Source organism: Erythrolamprus reginae, chromosome 2, assembly GCF_031021105.1.
Source record: "Erythrolamprus reginae isolate rEryReg1 chromosome 2, rEryReg1.hap1, whole genome shotgun sequence".
Lineage (NCBI taxonomy): Eukaryota > Metazoa > Chordata > Lepidosauria > Squamata > Dipsadidae > Erythrolamprus > Erythrolamprus reginae.
Window position 1 is genome coordinate 7,643,990 of NC_091951.1, and position 21,524 is coordinate 7,665,513.

Below are 21,524 nucleotides of genomic sequence, written 5' to 3' on the forward strand. Positions count from 1 at the left end.
CCTTTGAAAGTCTCAAATGTTGGAGCTCTCACAACCTCTGCAGGCAAATTGTTCCACTGGTTGATCACTCCCACTGTCAGAAAGCTCCTCCTTATTATTTCCAGAATCTCTCTTTGGTCAGCTTCCATCCATTATTCCTTGTCTGGCCTTCTGATGCTTTGGAAAACAGCCTGACTCTCTTCTCTCTGTAGTAGCCCCTCAAGTATTGGAACCTGTTATTGAGGAAGCCAGGCTAAGGCCTGGTATATACATTTTTACTTACCATTGCAATACCTGCCTGAACTATGCTCTTTTAATACTTGACCTCTCCCTTAGATATATCTGATACAAACTTGACATTTTAAAAGTACATTTTTATGCTGACTGTAATAACTGTCAAAGCAAGGTTGAATCAAGCAAGGTTTATTTTACTAACAGGACAAGGAAGTCAATTCAGTCAAGAAGCAATGGAGTATTGAGGGCACTATACAATGACAGTTCTCCTATTTATACGATCTAGCCCAGCAACAGGGCAGTTTTACAAATATACATTTTAAGCACCAAAGGAGGCAACCAATCAACATGCAATAAACAAATCTGAACTTTTGACTTTTACCCTGTCTGGGTAGGTCACCCAGGCAAATATCTAACACTGACAATCTCTGCTCACACAGTGCCTCGCTTCCTCTGAAAGACAGCTGTGGTACAGCTGGTGTGTTAAAAACGCAACAAAGACATGTACTCAGGAAAGGAACATATTTTTGATGGTGTAAGATAAGTTGTCACCTGCTCTCTAGGCATATAGACTGGCATATAGCTTGACACGAATATAACCACATATTAACCCCAAGTTCTTCTTTATCCCCACCACATGTACTTTTATTTATTTATTTATTTATTTATTGTTAGAGTTGAAAGGGACCACGCAGGTCATCGAGTCCAACCCCCTGCCTGATCAGGCATCTTAAAGCACCCCAGCCAAGTGACAGTCCAATCTCCTCCTGAAAGTGTCCAGAGTTGGGGAGTTCACAACCTCCACAGGCAGGTTGTTCCATTGGTTGATCGCTATGACCGTCAGGAAGTTCTTCCTTACTACTAGGTTGAATCTCTCCTTGGTCAGCTTCCAGCCATTGTTCCTCGTCCGGCCCTGGTGCTCTGGAGAATAGAGTGGCCCCCTCCTCTCTGTGGCAACCCCTCATATACCTGTATTTATTTATTTATTTATTTATCTATCTATCTATCTATCTATTTATTTATTTATTTATTTATTTATTTATTTATTTATTTATTTATTTATTTATTTATTTATTGGATTTGTATGCCGCCCCTCTCCGTAGACTCGGGGTGGCTAACAACAATGATAAAAACAGCATGTAACAATCCAATCCAATACTAAAATAACTAAAAAAACTCTTATTATAAAAACCAAACATACATACAGACATACCATGCGTAAATTGTAAAGGCCTAGGGGGAAGGAATATCTCAGTTCCCCCATGCCTGATGGCAGAGGTTTGTTTTAAGAAGTTTACGAAAGGCGAGGAGGGTGGGGGCAATTCTAATCTCTGGGGGGAGTTGGTTCCAAAGGGCCGGGGCCACCACAGACAAGGCTCTTCCCCTGGGTGCCGCCAAATGCCATTGTTTAGTTGACGGGACCGGGAGAAGGCCCACTCTGTGGGACCTAACTGGTCGCTGGGATTCGTGCAGCAGAAGGTGGTCCCTGAGATAATCTGGTCTGGTGCCATGAAGGGCTTTATAGGTCATAACCAACACTTTGAATTGTGACCGGAAACTGACATGGACTTAATATACAAGGTGCCCACTTTAAAAATATTTTTGAGCTTCCGATAGAAATATATCATGGGTTTTACTTTTGTCATAGGTTCCATCAAATAATAGACCAACTCAAGTGCCTTTGAAGCATCCAAAGAGTCTGGTCCACAATGATCTATTAAGATATCCCTACATTAAAGATTGTAAAGACCAAATTCAATTTGAGGTCAGGAGAAATCCATAGGATAGTCATTACTTAAAAGCTAATGGAAAATCATAATCACATCTTCCAACCAAACATTCAACATCAAATACTCTTGTCATTCAGATACCAATCAGGTTTTGAGAATGGTGGTGGGGGATCTTGATCATTGTTTTCAAACGATAATGAAAACTGAACATATTACGTTAATGGGAATCAGTCAAGTAGAAGGTAGTTTTTGCTATTCAATCAATCAGAGAATTTCTTTGAACAAATCATTAAAGCAAATATTTTAGTTCCTAATTATTTTAGCTTAATTAACACAGCAAACCAAAAATGTAAAACATAGTGTAAACTATATTCATTTTATTTTTTTTCATTAGTTTCATTTAGTTGTACTTATCAGAAAAAAGTTGTTCAGATATATTCATGCATTCTTTCTTTTCTGTGACTCTATCCTGAAGCTGTAGGGTGGATATTATTGAACTGTAAATAAACTGCAAGGAAAGTATTAAACAAAAGTAGGCATAATTCTTGGAAATGAGAAAACAAAAACAAAAAACTTTACAATATAGGTGATACATTTGGGGCTCTAATTTTGTTTAAAAATAATAATTTGGAAGATAATTTTTCAGTCTCTAATTTGTTTTCATTACCTTCCCAAAAATCTAGATGGCAGGTTGAGTTTTTCAAAATGGAAAGCAAAGAATAAAATTGTTTTTTTCTCATGAAGAATCTCAAATTATCTTAAAATACAAAAAACCAAAAGCAACCCCTATCTTCTTACTTTACTTTTAATGTAAGCTGCTCTTTTGTGTTGAGATCTGGCCTCAGGATAATAATATAGCACTTGGGGATGAAGATGCAACCCAGCAACCCAGCACTGGAGGCCAAGATGGAGAAAACCTGAACAGCCACCATGTATTTCCCCTTGGTGCTCAGGTAGGTGGGCACAAAGGAGACCCAGACACTGCAGAAGACAAGCATGCTGAAAGTGATCAGCTTGGCTTCATTGAAGGCTCCAGGCAGATTCCTGGCCAGGAAAGCCACTGTGAAACTAATGATAGCCAAGAAGCCCATGTAGCCCAAGGCTCCATAAAACATGGCAACAGACCCTTCGTTGCATTGTAAGACAATCTGTCCAGCCTGTGAGTGAAGGTCTGACTCAGGAAAGGGAGGGGAGACTCCTAACCAGATGGAACAAATGAGAATTTGAATTCCAGAACAAGAAAGAACCAGGGAGTTGGCCAGAGACTTCCCCAACCATCTCCTCACGTTGTTGCCTGGTTTTGTGGCCAAAAAGGCCAACACTACTGTGATTGTCTTGGCTAAGACTGAGGAGACAGCAGTTGAGAAGACAATGCTGAAAATGGTTTGACGGAGAAGACAAGTGACTTTCCTTGGCTGACCAATGTAGAGGAAGGAGGTCAGGAAGGAGAACAATAGAGAGATAAGAAGGATGTAAGAGAGGTCACGGTTGTTAGCTTTGACAATTGGTGTTTCCAAGTGTTTAATAAAGATTGCTAACACAAGCACTGTGACTAAAGACAAGATCACAGTAATGGAAACCAGTATATTCCCAAGAGGTCCTCTATAGGATAAGAAAGTTATGATCTTGGGGATACACTGAACTCGTATCTCATTTGGATGCTGATCCTTTGGACATTTGGTGCATCTTTTTGCATCTGCAAATAAGAGAGATAAAAGAAACATCATTATCTACCTCCAGCAGCCTTTTCTCCTTCTGTCTACCTTGTCCACTTTTATAATCTCTTCCATGAATGTGTCATTTGGGATTGGACAATTTCATTTATTTTGGGTGCTGTTGTAGTTTACCTTTTTCCAGCAATCAATTTTATTCACATTTGACTTTACCCAGTGGAAGGCTGCGAAAAAGTTTTACTACCACGCTGTAGGTGTGGGTTGATGGTCATGTGACCAGGTAGGAGTGGCTTGATAATCATGTGACCAGGAGTGGCTTAAAGGTCATGTGACTGGGTGGGAGTGGCTTGCCGACCAAGATAAGTTTTCAAATAGGTGCTTGGACTCTTTATTATTTGGATAGCCAAAATATGGACAAATGATAGACAGCATTATTTGTTGAGAAGCACAGTAACATTTTAAGGTTTGTCCTGATCCCACAGGGTTCAGTATGATAACAGATTAGGCAAGAAGCTCAATTTTCTTTATTTGCTCTAAAAGTTCAGTCCTAGATAATGATTAAAATGATTAAAGCAAATATGGGTAAAATATACTATTTAATTATTTCCTATTTTAAAAGTAACTAAGGCTCATACTAGAAGGGAGGACAATTAAAAAAACTATTAAGTATTCAATAAATAGTGCATAAACTTACTACCCTTCCTGCAAACTCCCCTGTGGGAGCAGCAGGCCATTGCTGCTTTTATCTGAGAGTCTTACATATTTTAAAATATTCTTTTTCTTGTAACTCTACAGGACTTTTCCCTTAACGTGTCCTTTTCAACTTGTGAACAAGTTGCTAAAATAAAGTCAGTGTGGGGAATTTTGAAAGATAAATCCCTAATGTTGGCTTGTCTCGGTTAGCTAAGCTATGAAACCTTCGACAATACTGAGCAGAGAATTTTAACAGAGTGTGGATGTGTGATAAAGCCAAGACACAGACTTAGTTAAATAAGTATTATTTACATATAAACAAAGTATAAACAATCCAGAATAAGCATGAAGCAAATACCGAATAATATGCACTGAGCAATTACAAGATTAGCACAAAGCAAAACACAATATAGATAACAAGCATGATACTTAAACACAATATAGATAAAGCACGAAGCTAAAATACAATATAGATAACAAGCACGAAGCTTAAAAACAATATAGATAAAGCACAAAGCTAATACAATATAGATAAAAGCACAAATCTTATACAAGCACGAAGCTTAAACACAATATTGATAAAGCACGAAGCTAAAATACAATATAGATAAAAGCACAAAGCTTATACAAGCACGAAGCTTAAACACAATATAGATAAAGCACGAAGCTAATACAATATAGATAAAAGCACAAAGCTTATACAAGCTGTTCTGTCTGGGTGCCCCCAGACTTCAACACCAACTGAAAAAAGCAGCCAGACACGCTGGTAAAAAGCAAAGTCACTTTATATCTTTGAAAACAAACACAGAGAACAAAAACTGTTCTTACAAACTGGAATGCTATGAGGCTTCACAGAAGAGTCACGATGGCCAGACAATACAACAGGCTTCTTGCTGGCACACACACCACTGTAGATAATAAAACCCATGCCTCCCCCAAGTTTTCAGCCTTCGAGGCCACAAACCAGAATCAGAGACGCCAAGGACCGAAGCAAGGTCACAGAACTCCCAAAAGATAACTCTCCACAATACAGGAAGGGCGGGCCTGCCTTTTCAACCTTTCTGAGGAGAACCACACCCAAACCCAGCTGTTGCCTATTAGGGATGGAAATACCTGGCTAATTGTCCCCTTCATTGGGAGGCCCTTCTCTGCCTCATATTGATGATGGCTTGTGCGTTCTCATCTAAGGATTCCAGGCTACTCGCTGGGGAGAGCTTCCCCCCGGGGGTCTCAGGCTGTTCTCCCTCCTCTTCGTCTTGGCATTCTTCTTCCCCGTCTGCCTGGTCCTCCTCCTCCTCCTGTTCCTCGTCCTCCCCCTCTGAGCATGGAGCTGGCAGATTTCCAGCCATTCCCTGAGGAGCCTCAGACTGAATCACAACACAAGCATGATGCTTAAACACAATATAGATAAAGCGTGAAGCTAATACAATATAGATAAAGCACAAAGCTAATACAATATAAAAGCACAAAGCTAATACAATATAGATAAAAGCACAAAGCTTATACAAGCATGAAGCTTAAACACAATATAGATAAAGCACGAAGCTAAAATACAATATAGATAAAAGCACAAAGCTTATACAAGCACGAAGCTTAAAAACAATATAGATAAAGCACGAAGCTAATACAATATAGATAAAAGCACAAAGCTTATACAAGCACAAAGCTTAAACACAATATAGATAAAAGCACAAAGCTTATACAAGCACGAAGCTTAAACACAATATAGATAAAGCATGAAGCTAATACAATACAGATAAAAGCACAAAGCTTATATAAGCACGAAGCTTAAACACAATATAGATAAAGCACAAAGCTAATACAATATAGATAAAAGCACAAAGCTTATACAAGCACGAAGCTTGGACACAACTCCCCTGTCTCAGGCAAAAGTAAAGTAAAGGAAATGACTGAGCAAAATGATGAGCTTTACGGCCTTGAATATTAATTCTTTAAGTACAAGTTAACCCTTTAAGTACAAGTTTGGTACAGTTTACAATATGCAGTTTACAATGGCAATACCTAACAATCATGTACCCTGTACTAACACCTTTTCCTATAACAGTCCTCTTTACTCACCAGAAAAATTCTGCAGAGATGATCAAAGGAAAAAGGGGGCCTAGCTCAATTGCATTGTCTTTCTCCCAGATGATTTCTTACAACTCCCCTCATGAAAATCTTTCTCAAGGCAAGGCAACCAAAAAAAGAAACACTCTAACTGAGAAATTAGACTTTTTGATTTCTTTCACTGAGGGAACGTTAGAGCCACCGACCTTCCTGGGTGGAAATGGTTCCTTCTGCACAGGGAGCACAATCATAGCAGCAAGGGGGCTTCCCTTCCCGAGGCACCTTGACAAATCCGGGAAGGCAGCTTTCTCCGCACTTGGATTCAGGGAGGGACTAAACAAAAATAGAAGGAATATCAAAGGCAATATATAGAAAATAGGAATTAAAGCCCTACATGGCTTAGGACAAAGTTACTTAGGGGACCATCTCCTCCTTCATGCATCCCAGCTACCAGTGAGGTCCCACAGAGTTGGCCTTCTCCAGGTCCCGTCAGCTAGTTGATGCTGCCTGGGGGGGGGTCTACTAGTAGAGCCTTCTCTGTGGCAACCCCGGCTCTTTGAAATCAACTCCCTCCAGAGATTCAGACCACCCCCACCCTGCTGGCCTTTCATAACGCTTTAAAAACCAATCTCTGCTGGCAGGCTCGGGGCCACTGAGCATTGGTATTCTGCTCCAGACATATACATATTATTATTATTATTATTATTATTATTATTATTATTATTATTATTTATTAGATTTGTATGCCGCCCCTCTCCGCGGACTGAATGAATGAATGTGAATGTTTGTTTCTTAATAATTGGGGTTTTAGACTAATTTTAGATTGTTTTAAATTTGACTTTCTTACATGTCCTTTTTTGTATTGTTCCCATTTTGTAAGCCACCCTGAGTCTACGGACATTGATACTTCACAATGCACTTTGAAGAGGAAATCCCTGAGATTGATGCAGGAGTTGGTACATTCCAATGACTCTCTGCCTAATTAATTTTCTATAACAGAAGTTGTTTGGAAGAGCGGTGAAATGTCTCAACTAACAAGAAAAATAGGAAGGTTGCCATGATGCAACCTTCAGACAACTGGGGAAGAAAGATGTTCTTCACCTGGTTGAGCCATCTGGGGGACACTATTGCAGCCTGGTCAATAGTAAGCAGGGCATCTCCTGATTGCTGCTTCGTTAAGCTTCCAAAATTTGACTGGACAACTGACTTATTGGGAAACTGGAATGAAATCATGATATCAAGATCAGCAGCCAGCTCTCCATTTTTATCCAGATATAATCCATCCAAAGAGTTATTGTGAAGCTGGAAAACATTTTGCAGGAAATGATGAAACTAAAATAATAGACAGGAGGGAAAGAAAAAGAATGGTGGGTATTCTCATAGTACAATTCTACACCATTCTGCACTTCCAAAATTCCACATTTATGCCTATTTATTGTTAGAGTTGAAAGGGACCATGCAGGTCATCAAGTCCAACCCCCTGCCTGAGCAGGAATCCTAAAGCACCCTAGCCAAGTGGCAGTCCAATCTCCTCTTGAAAGTGTCCAGAGTTGGGGAGTTCACAACCTCCACAGGCAGGACCTCCGCAGGCAGGTTGTTCCAATGGTTGATTGCTCTGACCATCAGGAAGTTGTTCCTTACTTCTAGGTTGAATCTCTCCTTGGTCAGCTTCCAGCTGTTGTTCCTCATCCGGCCCTCTGGTGCTCTGGAGAATAGAGTGACCCCCCTCCTCTCTATGGCAACCCCTAACATACCTGTATACAGCTATCATGTCCCCTCTGGTCCTCCTTTTCTCTAGGCTATCCATGCCCAGTTCCTGCAATCTCTCTTCATAAGACTTGTTTTAAGTCCTCTAGCCTACTGATAGAGCGTATCATTTCTCATGTATCATTGGTGCAATTAACCCATTAAGCCTTCTCTAGTTTATTTAAAGTTGTTATCTGTAAGTATTTGAGTGTATAAAGAGAAGCAGGTGGGGGGCCGACTTGAACCCATGGCTTGGTATGGATTTTATGTTGGGCCTGCTGGGGACTAGGGAAGCCGGTGGGGGAGGAGATCCCTGGGGGGCAGTAGGAGATCTGGAGCCTTACGATAATGACTGGGAGAGGCAGATATGGCTGGAGCCTAGGCATAGGCCACTCACAGGGAATCAGGACTATTTGGTGCTATTTGAGAGCAATTACTTGTTCCTGTAATGGAAATTGAAGTCTGTTAGGACCTTAACTCTGGAGGTCGATGGATAGAAGCCTTAATCATTTTTTATAACAAGATATTTATTTAAAAACAGAGATAAAACAAATAAAAGACTGTCTCGAGGGACAGAAGAACATATAAATCTTACATCATGGAGGTTAAGAAGGAAGAAGAAGGAGGAAAAGGAAGTGACACCAGAGGAGGAGCTAATAATGCACACTAGTTAACTGTTTCATTACTAAATGTCTCTGAGGGGCTGTCAATATACAGCGTAACAGTTCCGCCCCCCGATTCTGGTTCATCAGGCTCAGCCTGTATACCTGGTGACAGGGGAAGTCAGGCCCTTGTCTCAGGCGTTTGCTGCTGAATGCCAGGTTGGTTATCAACAAAGCCACCCGGTCTGAGACTTTGCTCTTGGAGGAGGTGGTGGATCTGGCATGCATAACCAAGACCTGATTGGGCCATGAGAGGGTGTTCCCCTCTCAGAGATGTACCCAGATGGGTTTCAGGTCCTGCATCAGCCATAACACCAGAGAAGGGGTGGGGAAGTGGCAATTACGCCCTGGTCTGACCACACCTGGAGTATTGTATTCAGTTCTGGTCACCACACTTCAAAAGAGACATTGAAACTCTGGAGAAGGTGCAAAAAAGAGTAACCAAGGTGATTAAGGGATTGGAAACCAAGACTTACGAAGAGAGACTAAGGGAACTGGGCATGGATAGCCTAGAGAAAAGGAGGGCCAGAGCGGACATGATAGCAGTCTACAGGTATATGAGGGGTTGCCATAGAGAGGAGGGGATCACTTTATTCTCCAGGGCACCAGAGGGCCGGACGAGGAACAACGGCTGGAAGCTGACCAAGGAGAGATTCAACATGGAGACAAGGAGGAACTTCCTGATGGTCAGAGGGATCAACCAATGGAACAACCTACCAGCGGATGTTGTGAACTCCAACACTCTGGACATTTTTAAGAGAAGATTGAACTGCCACTTGACTGGTGTACTATAGGTTTCCTGCTTGGGCAGGGGGTTGAACCCGATGCCTTCATGGTCCCTTTCAACTCTAACAATAAATAAATAAATAAAGTGATTCTGTCCCAGATACCTAATGGACATGCAAGAGTTCCAGAGGGAGCTTGGGAAAATACCTGACTCTCTTGCCCACAAAATGGCGGAGTCCCTAGTGATGGTCTGGAATAAGCTTCATCGGGGGTACTAGATCAGATTGTGCCTTTGCAACCTCTCCGTGGCAGCAGATCCAGTGGAGCTCTTTGGTTCACAGAGGAACTCTGGGAGATCAAATGCCAGAAGAAACATCTGGAGTGGTGCTGGAGGATCTCAAAATCTGCATCTGACCGAATACTGTTAAGAGACTTTATTTGGACTTATCTAGTGGCGATACAGGTGGCAAAATTTTTCTGCATTTATTACATCCACAGAACCATGCCCACTTGCCTTTTTCAGGGTGACCCATTCCCTTCTTAATGCGGACAGAGTGGAAAAGCCCTTACAGGGTAAAGCTGAAAAATTTGTTCACTTTTTGCGGAAAAAGTCACTCAGATTCGGATAGACTCTGAACTCTGATTAGGCAATCACAACCGAGATGACAGGGGCAAGTCTTAGTCCTAATGTGTGGTACGAGTTTGATCCTGTGACACCTGATGACATGGACAAGGCCATAGGAGTGATGACCGCCTCCACTTGTTTCCTGGACCTGTGTTCCTCCTGGCTTATTTCAGCCAGTAGGAGGTGGCACAAGGCTGATTCCAGGATTTGATCAACATGTCCTTGAGTGACTGGTCTTTCCTGCAACTATTAAAGGAAGCAGTGGTGAGGCCCCTCCACAAGAAACCTTCCCTGGATCCAGCTGACCTTAAAAACTATTGTCCAGTCTCCAACCTACCTTTTGATTTGATTTGATTTATTGGATTTGTATGCCGCCCCTCTCCGGGGCGGCTTTTATGGGAAAGGTTGTTGAAAAAGTGGTTAGCAGCATTCCAAGTAACATCAAAGAAATAAATCAGAGTCCAAACCTTGTCCTTCTTCCAAGTTCCAATTTATTGACAGAATCATTTATGTATTTATTTGTTTGTTTGTTTGTTTGTTTGTTTATTAGAGTTAAAAGGGACCTTGCCGGTCATCAAGTCCAACCCCCTGCTTATGAGGAAATCCTACAGCACCCCAGCCAAATGACAGTCCAATCTCCTCTTGAAAATGTCCAAAGTTGGGGAGTCACAACCTCCGCTGGCAGGCCATTCCACTGGTTGATCACTCTGACCATCAGGAAGTTCTTCCTTATTTCTAGGTTGAATCTCTCTTTGGTCAGCTTCCAACCATTGTTCCTCGTCTGGCCCTCTGGTGCCCTGGAAAACAGTGTGACTCCCCCTCTCTCTGTGGCAACCCCTCAAGTACCTGTAGACTACTATCATGTCCCCTCGGCCCTTCTTTTCTCTAGGCTATCCATGCCCAGTTCTAGCAATCTCTCTTCATAAGTCTTGGTTTCTAGACTTATGTTGGTTCTAGTATTATGTTGATCATGTTGGTTACGAACTGTAGTCAAACCGATACTAACTTTTCCCCACCCAGGTTAAAGTTCATCCCTCATCCCCACACCCAAAAGTTCATCACATGGACCAGTTCAGTTGTCTGCATGTCCACAGACCTCCTCTATACTTCCATTGGTGCTGAACAAAGGATGACCTTGAATCTTCAAGAAAGAATTTGTTGTGGCTAATATCTTTCCCCCTCATGCAATCACCCCTCCCAATTCCCACGGTACTACTATAATTGTGGCAGGCCAAAGTCTCTAACTCAAACAATGGCTTTGGCCTGACGGTATTGGTGCTCCAGCTCCTAAGGTCATTGGGTGAAACCGATTATCTAGACCCTTACCAGTCAAGTTTCAGACCCAACTATAGCACAGAAACTGATGGATGACCTCTGGTGAACCCGGGATAGTGGTCATTCCTCTAACTTGGTGCTCCTTGACCTCTCAGTGGTTTTTGATACCTTTCACCATGGTATCCTTCTGCGACGATTAGGGAAGTTGGGGGAGGAAGGCACCATGTTGCAGTAGTTCTCCTCTTATCTCTCCAGTCAATCACAGTCCGTGTTGGTGGTGGGACAGAGATTGACCCCAAGGCCCCTCCTTTGTGGATTGCCACAGGGCTCAATTCTCTCCCCTCTCCTATTTAACATCTACATGAAACCACTGGATGAGATCACCCAATGGCACGGAATGAGGTATCAGTAATATGCTGATGATGCCCCACTTTACATTTCCATCCCAGGTCAGTTCAATGAAGCAGTAGATATGATGTGCTGTTGCCTGGAGGCTGTGAGGGTCTGGGTGGGAGTTAACAGGCTCAAGATCAACCCCAACCAGTGTTCCCTCTATTATTTTTTTCGGGTGGGCAGAAAAGTATAGTGTCTGAGCAGCAGTCCCTTCGGGACTGGGCAGCACAGAAATAATAAATAAATAAATAAATAAACACACAAACAAACAAACAAATAAATAAATAAAAAACCCACCCTGTTTTGCCTCAGAGAATTTCAAAATAAAATACTGTACTGTATGTCTATAACAGTGAGCTCATAATAGGGCAACTCTATCAATATCAAAATGCCACTTAAATAGTTGAGCTAGTTTCAAACTAGATTTTGATTTTCTTTCTCTCTTCCTTACTCCCATTCTTTTTCTTTTTCTTTTCCTTCCTCTCTTTTTTCTATCTGTTTCTCTCTCTTCCTCTCTTCCTCTCTCTCTCCTTCCCTCTCACTCTTTCCCACTCGGCTTCTGGGCAGGTTTGAAAAACTCTGAGTTGATTATGATTTTTAAGTGAGCCATGGCTCACTGCTCAGCTTAGAGGGAACTATGACAACAAGACTGAATAGCTATGGGTAGTGCCTCTGAAGGACTGTACCATCTATCCATCCTTGGTTGGGAGGGGGATATTAACCCCATCAGAAGGAGTTCTCAATTTGGGTGTCCTCCTAGATCCTCAGCTGAGACTAGAACAACACCTCTCAGCTGTAGGGGACCTTTTCACCCAGTGTACCAGTTGCAACCCTATCTGGATCAGGAGTCTCTTCTCCTGGTCAGTCATGTCCTTATCACCTCGATTATTGTAACACACTCTACATGGGGCTACTCTTGAAAAGCATTTGGAGACTACAATTGACCCATCATAATCATAATCATAATCATAATCATAATCATAATCATAATCATAATCACAATCACAATCACAATCACAATCACAATCACAATCACAATCACAATCACAATCATAATCATAATAATTTATTAGATTTGCATGCTGCCCCTCTCCGAAGACTCGGGGCGGCTAACAACAGTAATAAAAACAGTATAACAATGGGACAAATCTAATAAAGATATATATATAAAAACCCCAATAATTAAAAACCATACAGCACATACACACCAAACATGAAATATAAAAAGCCTGGGGGGGATGTCTTAGTTCCCCCATGCCTGGCGATATAGGCGGGTCTTGAGTAACTTGCAAAAGACAAGGAGGGTGGGGGCCGTTCTAATCTCCAGGGGGAGTTGATTCCAGGGGGCCGGGGCCGCCACAGAGAAGGCTCTTCCCCTGAGGCCTGCCAAATGACATTGCTTGGTCAACGGGACCCGGAGAAGGCCAACTCTGTGGGACCTTATTGGCCGCTGGGATTCGTGCGGTAGAAGGCGGTTCCGGAGGTATTCTGGTCCAATGCCATGTAGGGCTTTAAAGGTCATTACCAACACTTTGAATTGTGACCGGAAACTGATCGGCAGCCACATGAGCTGTTTTGGTGCACTGAGGTATACCCTCATCAAATCAACATTATGTGAACTGCATTGGCACCCAATAGGTCTCCGGATGCAATTCAAGATGTTGGTTATCACCTATAAAGCCCTACATGGCTTAAGACCAGTGTTCCCTCTAATTTTTTTTTTTGGGGGGGGGGAAGTATAGTGTCTGAGCAGCAGTCCCTTTGGGACTGGGCGGCACAGAAATAATAAATAAATAAATAAATAAGTAAATAAATAAATAAACAAACAAACAAACAAACAAACAAATAAAAATCCCACCCTGTTTTGCCTCAGAGAATTTCAAAATAAAATACTGTACTGTGTGTCTATAACAGTGAGCTCATAATAGGGCAACTCTATCAATATCAAAATGCCACTTAAATAGTTGAGCTAGTTTCAAACTAGATTTTGATTTTCTTTCTCTCTTCCTTACTCCCATTCTTTTTCTTTTTCTTTTCCTTCCTCTCTTTTTTCTATCTGTTTCTCTCTCTTCCTCTTTCTCTCCTTCCCTCTCACTCTTTCCCTCTCGGCTTCTGGGCAGGTTTGGAAAACTCTGAGTTGATGATGATTTTTAAGTGAGCGATTGCTCACTGCTCAGCTTAGAGGGAACTATGCTTAAGACTAGACTATATTTGGGACTGCCTCCTGCCACATAGTTCCCAGTGACCGACAAGGGCCCAGAGGGTTGGCCTCCTCCAAATCCTGTTGGCTAGATAATATCATTTGGCAGGGCCAAGGGGGATGGCCTTTGCCCTGCCAAACAAACAAACAAACAAATAAATAAATAAATAAATAAATAAATAGCTTTGCCAGCAGGCCTGGGGTTATTTATCAATTTAATACCACCTTCATCCTGCCACGAAAGGATATGAATGGTTTTTTAATGAGTTTTTTATATTGTTTTACATGTTGTATGCCGCCCAGAGTCCAGGAGTTGGGCAGCCTATAAGTTAAACAAATTGCTATTAAAAGAAAATCACATATAACTCCCCATTTAAAAAACCATTCATATCCTTTAGTGGCAGGATGAAGGTGGTATTAAATAAATAAATAATAAAGTCCAATAAGGCAAGGAATAGAGGAGGACAGAAGACACTAAATTTCTATATTAAAACTTTAATGAAGATCTGAAAAATAAAAAGGGATGGAAAATAAATAGTACATGGAATGAGATATACATTACTATGGATAAAGGGATACAGTTAGCTGTAAAACTAAATCGCTGAATAAAATAATGAATTTCATAGATAAGTCTACCGTTTAAAAATACCAGGAAGGGTAGGGGGAATAGCAAAAATGGAGTTATATCAAGAGAATACCTGCCATGGTTGCAACTGCTGAATAGTCAATGGATCTGTCATTTTCCTGTTGGATCTGGATGAATACGCAGCATTTAAGGCCCTGGCCACAGTCCAGATAGAACGATGAATGATGTAGCTATCGAGAGACAGGATTTCTTCAATCTTCTCTTGGGATACAGCTTCTGGATTCTCTTTCTCTGAGCATCTTATCCAGCCTTTCATGGACATGTCATGCTTAGAATATGCACAATTAAATTCTTTGTTTATAAAGTTTAGAGTAAAATAATAAATAGATTTAAAATCATCAGATTTGGCATTTCTGCCAGTCTGAATCAAAAAAGAAATGTAGCCATAGACCAATGGAATATTCTGTGAATTATACTTTAAATCCAAAGTAAAATCCCACAAAGCTGTAGTGATCCAGACCTTTCCAATTCTGGATTTTACGTAATTTGCCACTATGTTTTGTGTAATGCTTATTCCCACCAGGAAGGAATTGAAGTCAACAAAGTAAATGAAGACATTGACTTGTGTCCACTTAGAGAATTGAAAAATATCAGTCACTATACGATAGGTAGTCACAGGGAAGATTTGGGATAAAACAACACAAATGCCATTCCTGACAAACAGAGGAGTCAAATTTCTCATAAAGCTCTCTCCACCATCTGTGTCTGTCACCATCAGACCGACCAACGTCCACTTGAAATGCTGAAGCAGTTTAATAATTGTGGGGTACTGAACGCCTTCTTTTGGGACCACTTGGTAGAAAAAAGGAGAGCTGGATTTCTCATTCAGAGCCTGTGAAACAGAAATATAACTGATCTAGAAATGAAAAGAAGGGTAGGTTTTATGTCATGTCAAATCCAACTCAGGAGATTGTTATTTTTTATTTATTTGTTTGCTTGTTTTCTCAAGTATGTATTGATGGTATCAAAGAGTTTGTTTGTTTGTTTGTTTGTTTGTTCGTTCGTTCGTTTGTTTGTTTGTTTAGTGGATTAGTATGCCACCCCTCTCCGAGGGCTTGGGACCATAGTTCCCTCTAAGCTGAGCAGTGAGCAATTGCTCACTTAAAAATCATCATCAACTCAGAGTTTTTCAAACCTGCCCAGAAGCCGAGAGGGAAAGAGTGAGAGGGAAGGAGAGAGAGAGGAAGAGAGAGAAACAGATAGAAAAAAGAGAGGAAGGAAAAGAGAAAGAAAAAGAATGGGAGTAAGGAAGAGAGAAAGAAAATCAAAATCTAGTTTGAAACTAGTACAACTATTTAAGTGGCATTTTGATATTGATAGAGTTACCCTATTATGAGCTCACTGTTATAGACACACAGTACGGTATTTTATTTTGAAATTCTCTGAGGCAAAACAGGGTGGGTTTTTTATTTGTTTGTTTGTTTATTTATTTAATATTTCTGTGCCGCCCAGTCCCAAAGGGACTGCCGCTCAGACACTATATTTTTCCGCCCACCCCCCAAAAAAATTAGAGGGAACACTGCTTGGGACAGTACACAATATAATAAAAAACAGTATACAATATCAACTCTAAAATCCAATTAATATAATTATTTATTTGTTTGTTTGTTTGTTTATTTATTTATTTATTAGATTTGTATGCCGCCCCTCTCCAAAAACTCGGGGCAGCTAACACAGAACCCACAGGAGTATCCGGGTTGAGTTTGAGTCTGTTGACACCCATCCAGACCCCAACAGCCTCCAGGCACCGGCACATCACTTCCATGGCTTCATTGACTGGACATGGGGTGGAGATGTATAACTGGGTATCATCTGCATACTGATGATACCTCACCCCATGCCCCTGGATGATCTCACCCAGCGGTTTCATGTAGATATTGAACAGCAGGGGGGAGAGGACTGACCCCTGAGGCACCCCACAAGGGAGTAACCTCGAGGTTGACCTCTGACCCCTCACTAACACCGACTGCGACCGACCGGATAGGTAGGAGAAGAACCACTGGAGAACAGTGCCTCCCTCTCCCAACCCCTCCAGCCGGCGCAGAAGGATACCATGGCTGATGGTATCGAAAGCCGCTGAGAGGTCAAGAAGCACCAGGACAGAGGACAAACCCCTGTCCCGGGCCCACCAGAGATCATCCATCAACGTGACCAAAGCAGTTTCCGTGCTGTAGCCGGGCCTGAATTAATTAATTCAGTAATTTTAATTACTCTAAAAACCCTGGAACATTAACAATCATTCATTCACTTTCAACAACAAGCATACTTCGCACTCGTTGGCCAGAAGCTAGGGCCTAATGACCCCAGGCCTGGCGGTTTTCAAGTTCTTACAGACAGGTGGGAGAGTACAAATCTCTGGGGAGAGCTAATTCCAGAAGGCTGGGCCCCCCACAGAGAAGGCTTTTCCCCAAGCCCCGCCAAGCAACATTGTCTAGTTGACAGGACCTGGAGAAGGCTGACCTAACCGGTTGCTGGGACTCATGCAGCAGAAGGTGGTCCTGCAAATAATCTGGTCCGATGCCATGTAGGTCTTTATAGGTCATAACTGTTGTGGTTGGCTCTGGCCCAGCTCCTTCCCCAAGGAATGTGGAGGTGGATGTGGGGGAAACATCCACATGCCACAGGTCTGTTTTGCTCCCGATAGAATCTCCCAACGAAGGCTGCTCTGACAAAGGAAGCATGGGTAGCAGGGAAGGGGGGAGTTTGGCAGACAGCCCAGGAGGAGATCAATCATCATTATCATCCCTGGATTCTGAACATGAACTTATGACAGATCCACGCATGCATAGAGTGATGCATAGGAGAGAACAACTGAAGGATTATTACAGGAGATAAGTGAGACCACCTGTGGTTGGTTGGGGCTGCTGTAATTAGTGCTACAGATAAAAAGAACAGCGTGCTGGTTTAGCCTTGTGGAAATTTATCTGATTCATAGTTCGTCAAGATCGTGGTTTTGCTGTTTCCCTGTTCAAGACTGTGTGTGGACTTTCTGGACTTTGGAATTTGGACTCAATTTCCCAGTTACTGGGTGAGAAATTGGATTGCATTTAACCTGTGCCTTGTGTGTACCAGAAAATGCCTTTGACATTTACAAAGGGAGTTTTTTCTGCTTTTCTGTTGATAAAGACTTTTTGTTTTCGTTCTATCATGTGGTGTGTGTCTTTCTGGATTAATTACCCTGTAATAACGGGCGGTTGGGACACACCAGCAGAACAATAACCGACACTTTGAATTGCATCCAGAACCAATTGGCAGCCAATGCAGTCTGCGGAGTGCTGGGGAAACATTAGCATGTCTTGGGAAGCCCATGACTGCTTGAGTGGCCACATTCTGCACGATCTGAAGTTTCCAAACAATCTTCAAAGGTAGCCCCATGTAGAGAGCATTATAGTAGTTGAACCTCATGGTGATAAGGGCTTGAGTGACTGTGAGTAGAGACTCTCTGTCCAAATAGGGTCGCAACTGGTGTACCAGACGAACCTGGGCAAACGCCCCCCCTCACCACAGCTCAAAGATGTTGTTCCAAGATCAGCTGTGGATTGAGGAGGATGCCCAAGTTGTAGACCCTCTCTGAGGGGGTCAAAAGCTCCTGCCCCCAGAGTGATGGACAGACAGATGGGAGTGTCCTTGGGAGGCAGACCCCACAGTCACTCCATCTTTTCGGGGTTGAGTTTGAGCCTGTTAGCACCCATCCAGACCCTAACACCCTCCAGAACCAGCACATTATTTCCACTGCTTCACTGAGTGGACATGAGGTGGAGATGTATAGCTGAGTGTCATCAGCATACTGATGGTAACTCACCCTGTGCCCTTGAATGAGCTTTATAATATTTATATACAGTGTTCCCTCGATTTTCGCGGGTTCGAACTTCACGGAAAGTCTATACCACGGTTTTTCAAAAATATTAATTAAAAAATACTTTGCGGGTTTTTCCCCTATACCATGGTTTTTCCCACCCGATGACGTCATATGTCATCGCCAAACTTTCGTCTGCCTTTAATAAATATTTTTTAAAATAAACTTTAATAAATAAACTTGGTGAGTAATAATCTGAATGATTGCTAAGGGAATGGGAAATTGCAATTTAGGGGTTTAAAGTGTTAAGGGAAGGTTTGTGATACTGTTCATAGCCAAAAATAGTGTATTTTCTTCCGCATCTCTACTTTGCGGAAATTCGACTTTCACGGGTGGTCTCAGAACGCATCCCCCACGAAAAGCAAGGGAACACTGTACATGATATTAGTAAAAGAGAAACATTAGGACAGGTGATGGAAGGCACTCTGGTGCACTTATGCATGCTTCTTACTGACCTCTTAGGAATTGAGAGAGATCAACAGGAGATAGTCTAAGGGTAAAGTTTTGGGGGTTAGGTAATGATGCTACAGAGTCTGGTAGTGAGTTCCATGTATCAACTACTTGGTTACTAAAATTGTATTTCCTGCAGTTGAATTTAGAGCAGTTTACATTAAGTTTGTATCTGTTGGGTGCTTTTGTGTTGTTGTAGTTGAAGCTGAAATAGTCACTGACAAGAAAGACATTATTTAAAATGATTTTATGGGCTATGTTTAGGTCGTGTTTAAGGCAATTAAAAATCCTCATCCTTGTGATGTAGAGGAAGACACTTTAACGTATTGTTGAGGACTATATTTGTATGGCAGTTTTCCTAATTTGTATGTTCATCCTGTTCCTCTAAGCCTTGAGTATAAGATATTTCTTTTATCAATAAACTCAGATTTACCCAGGCATTAGAGATCTGGATGATTTTGGTATTTGACCTCTGTGTCAGTTACAATGATAAAAAGCTTCCCTTTATTTTTACTAAAAAATCAAAGTAGAAGTTGGGTCCCTCAATTATATGCACACACCTGTGGAATTTTATAAATGCCCAACATGTTTGAAGTCTGGATGGAGATTTCCTCATTGGACCCATCAAAAACTACCAAGGGCCCATTATGGCTTCCACACCTGTAGTTTGGGATATTTGCCACTCCAGTGGAAAGCAAACCCAGCAAAGCATCCAAAGTCAGGATTGTGTTGAAATGGTTGTCATAGAGGGTGTAGCCCAGGGAGATGTTAGGTAGGAGATGGAGATCTTGGTTAATCTTCTGGATTGCGAAAGGAAAAGAGAGAATTTTCCAGGACAACAGGGATCCTTTCCTGAAAATATATACATTTGAAGCCATCATTAATGAAAGTAATTCATTTTTATATAACTTCACTTCTGTTTAAATCTAAAATGAATTACCAGTCAAAAGATGTATGTAGTAAATGCTCAGTGTTACTTTTCAATGTCATTATTATCATCATTTACCCTACAACCTTTTTGGAATAACGCAATGGAGAGGAGATTTGAAGTTATGTAAAATAGTGAAAACAAGGCCAAAAGTTTAGTTGCATTATTCAATTCAATTTCAATTTATTAGATTTGTATGCCGCCCCTCTCCGAAGACTCGGGGCGGCTCACAACAATAATAAAAACAATACTCCAGTGAAAACAAATCTAATATTAAAAAGCACATAAAACCCTATCATATTTAAAAAAGCAAACAACATATACATACCCAAACATAAATATAAAAAAGCCTGGGGGAAAGGTGTCTCAACTCCCCCATGCTTGGCAGTATAGATGGGTCTTGAGTAATTTACAGAGAGGGGCAACATACAAATCTAATAAACTATAACTATAACTAAACTATATCAAGCCAGGCCGATACCCACTCCTGTTTGCACACTCAGCAATGAGACACCGGCCTTCTCCCCCAGCTTCCACATTCTTCAATTTACTTTTCCATACAATCACTCCCCTCCCTACAGTAAAAATAGTAATAAAAACAAATAAAAACATCAATAGAAGATATAGAAGAACATACAACCGAAAATATTGATTTCCATACACTGTCTGGGTTTAATCCTACTGATACTCATTTGTAAACACTAACAACCTAACTTCGACTCATCTCTATCTCATACAACCACCACACATCACAAACAACAAGTCGTCAAAACACCAACGCCTGCTAATCTGCAGGTACTACCCCCCCCATCACCTATCCTTCCCTCCCCCTACCCAAATCTCATCTCTTCACATATCTATTAATTACGATAGTAGTCTACTAATTCCACCTTCAAATTAATATATGTATCAGATAAAAATATATACAGTTTAAACTTTGAATGTAATACGGCTATGTATAGTTCATTACTTTGAATTGACAAACATTAGGTAATATATGCTATTGATTTTATTTGGATACGTGTCTTTTTCCATTTCAAATGTAAATCTTGAATGCAATAGGATTATGTTTAGTCAAATATCTCGAACTGATATACATTAACCCATATATACTATAGATGCTAATTGGATATGCGTATTCTGTTCTTTTTCTTCTACCCCTCTTATTTTCTGTACTTCCTGTTCCCCATTCCCTTTTCAATAAATCAATAAATTATATATTTTTTAAAAAAACATCAATATATGCAATACAGTTAATATAAACAGCTACCACCACCCTCAAAGTAGTGCAATCATACATTGGAGAACCTATAGTCATTACCCACCGCTCTCATACAGTTTTATTTATTTTTTATTTATTTATTAATTTGACTTCTATGCAGCCCAATCCCTTGAGAATCTGTGCCAGCTGTTACCCAGTCTGCGGAGAGGGGCGGCATACAAATCTAAATAATAATAAATAAATAAATGGTACTGTCTTCAGCACTGACTGTTCTCACTGGTCAATTACTGCGACAATTACTCTAACCAGTCACCTCTTCTGAAGCTGCTCCCTTTGCACCAACCAGTGACACTTGCCAATCTCCTGGACGTTATTGTTGCTACCACCATCACTGTCACCTGCATCACTATCTGACTCCA

At 41.3% G+C, this 21,524-nt stretch overlaps 1 protein-coding gene across 1 annotated transcript; it reads right to left on the reverse strand.

Moving 5' to 3' along the window:
- Window positions 1–2,737: 2,737 nt before the first annotated feature.
- Window positions 2,738–19,833, reverse strand: LOC139159084 (vomeronasal type-2 receptor 26-like). Its single transcript, XM_070736448.1, has 5 exons — window positions 19,516–19,833; window positions 14,702–15,505; window positions 7,478–7,708; window positions 6,583–6,709; window positions 2,738–3,639 (listed from the first exon to the last, which is right to left on the reverse strand). Exons 1-5 carry the CDS (start codon window positions 19,831–19,833, stop codon window positions 2,738–2,740), a joined length of 2,382 nt encoding a protein of 793 aa, XP_070592549.1.
- Window positions 19,834–21,524: the final 1,691 nt, after the last annotated feature.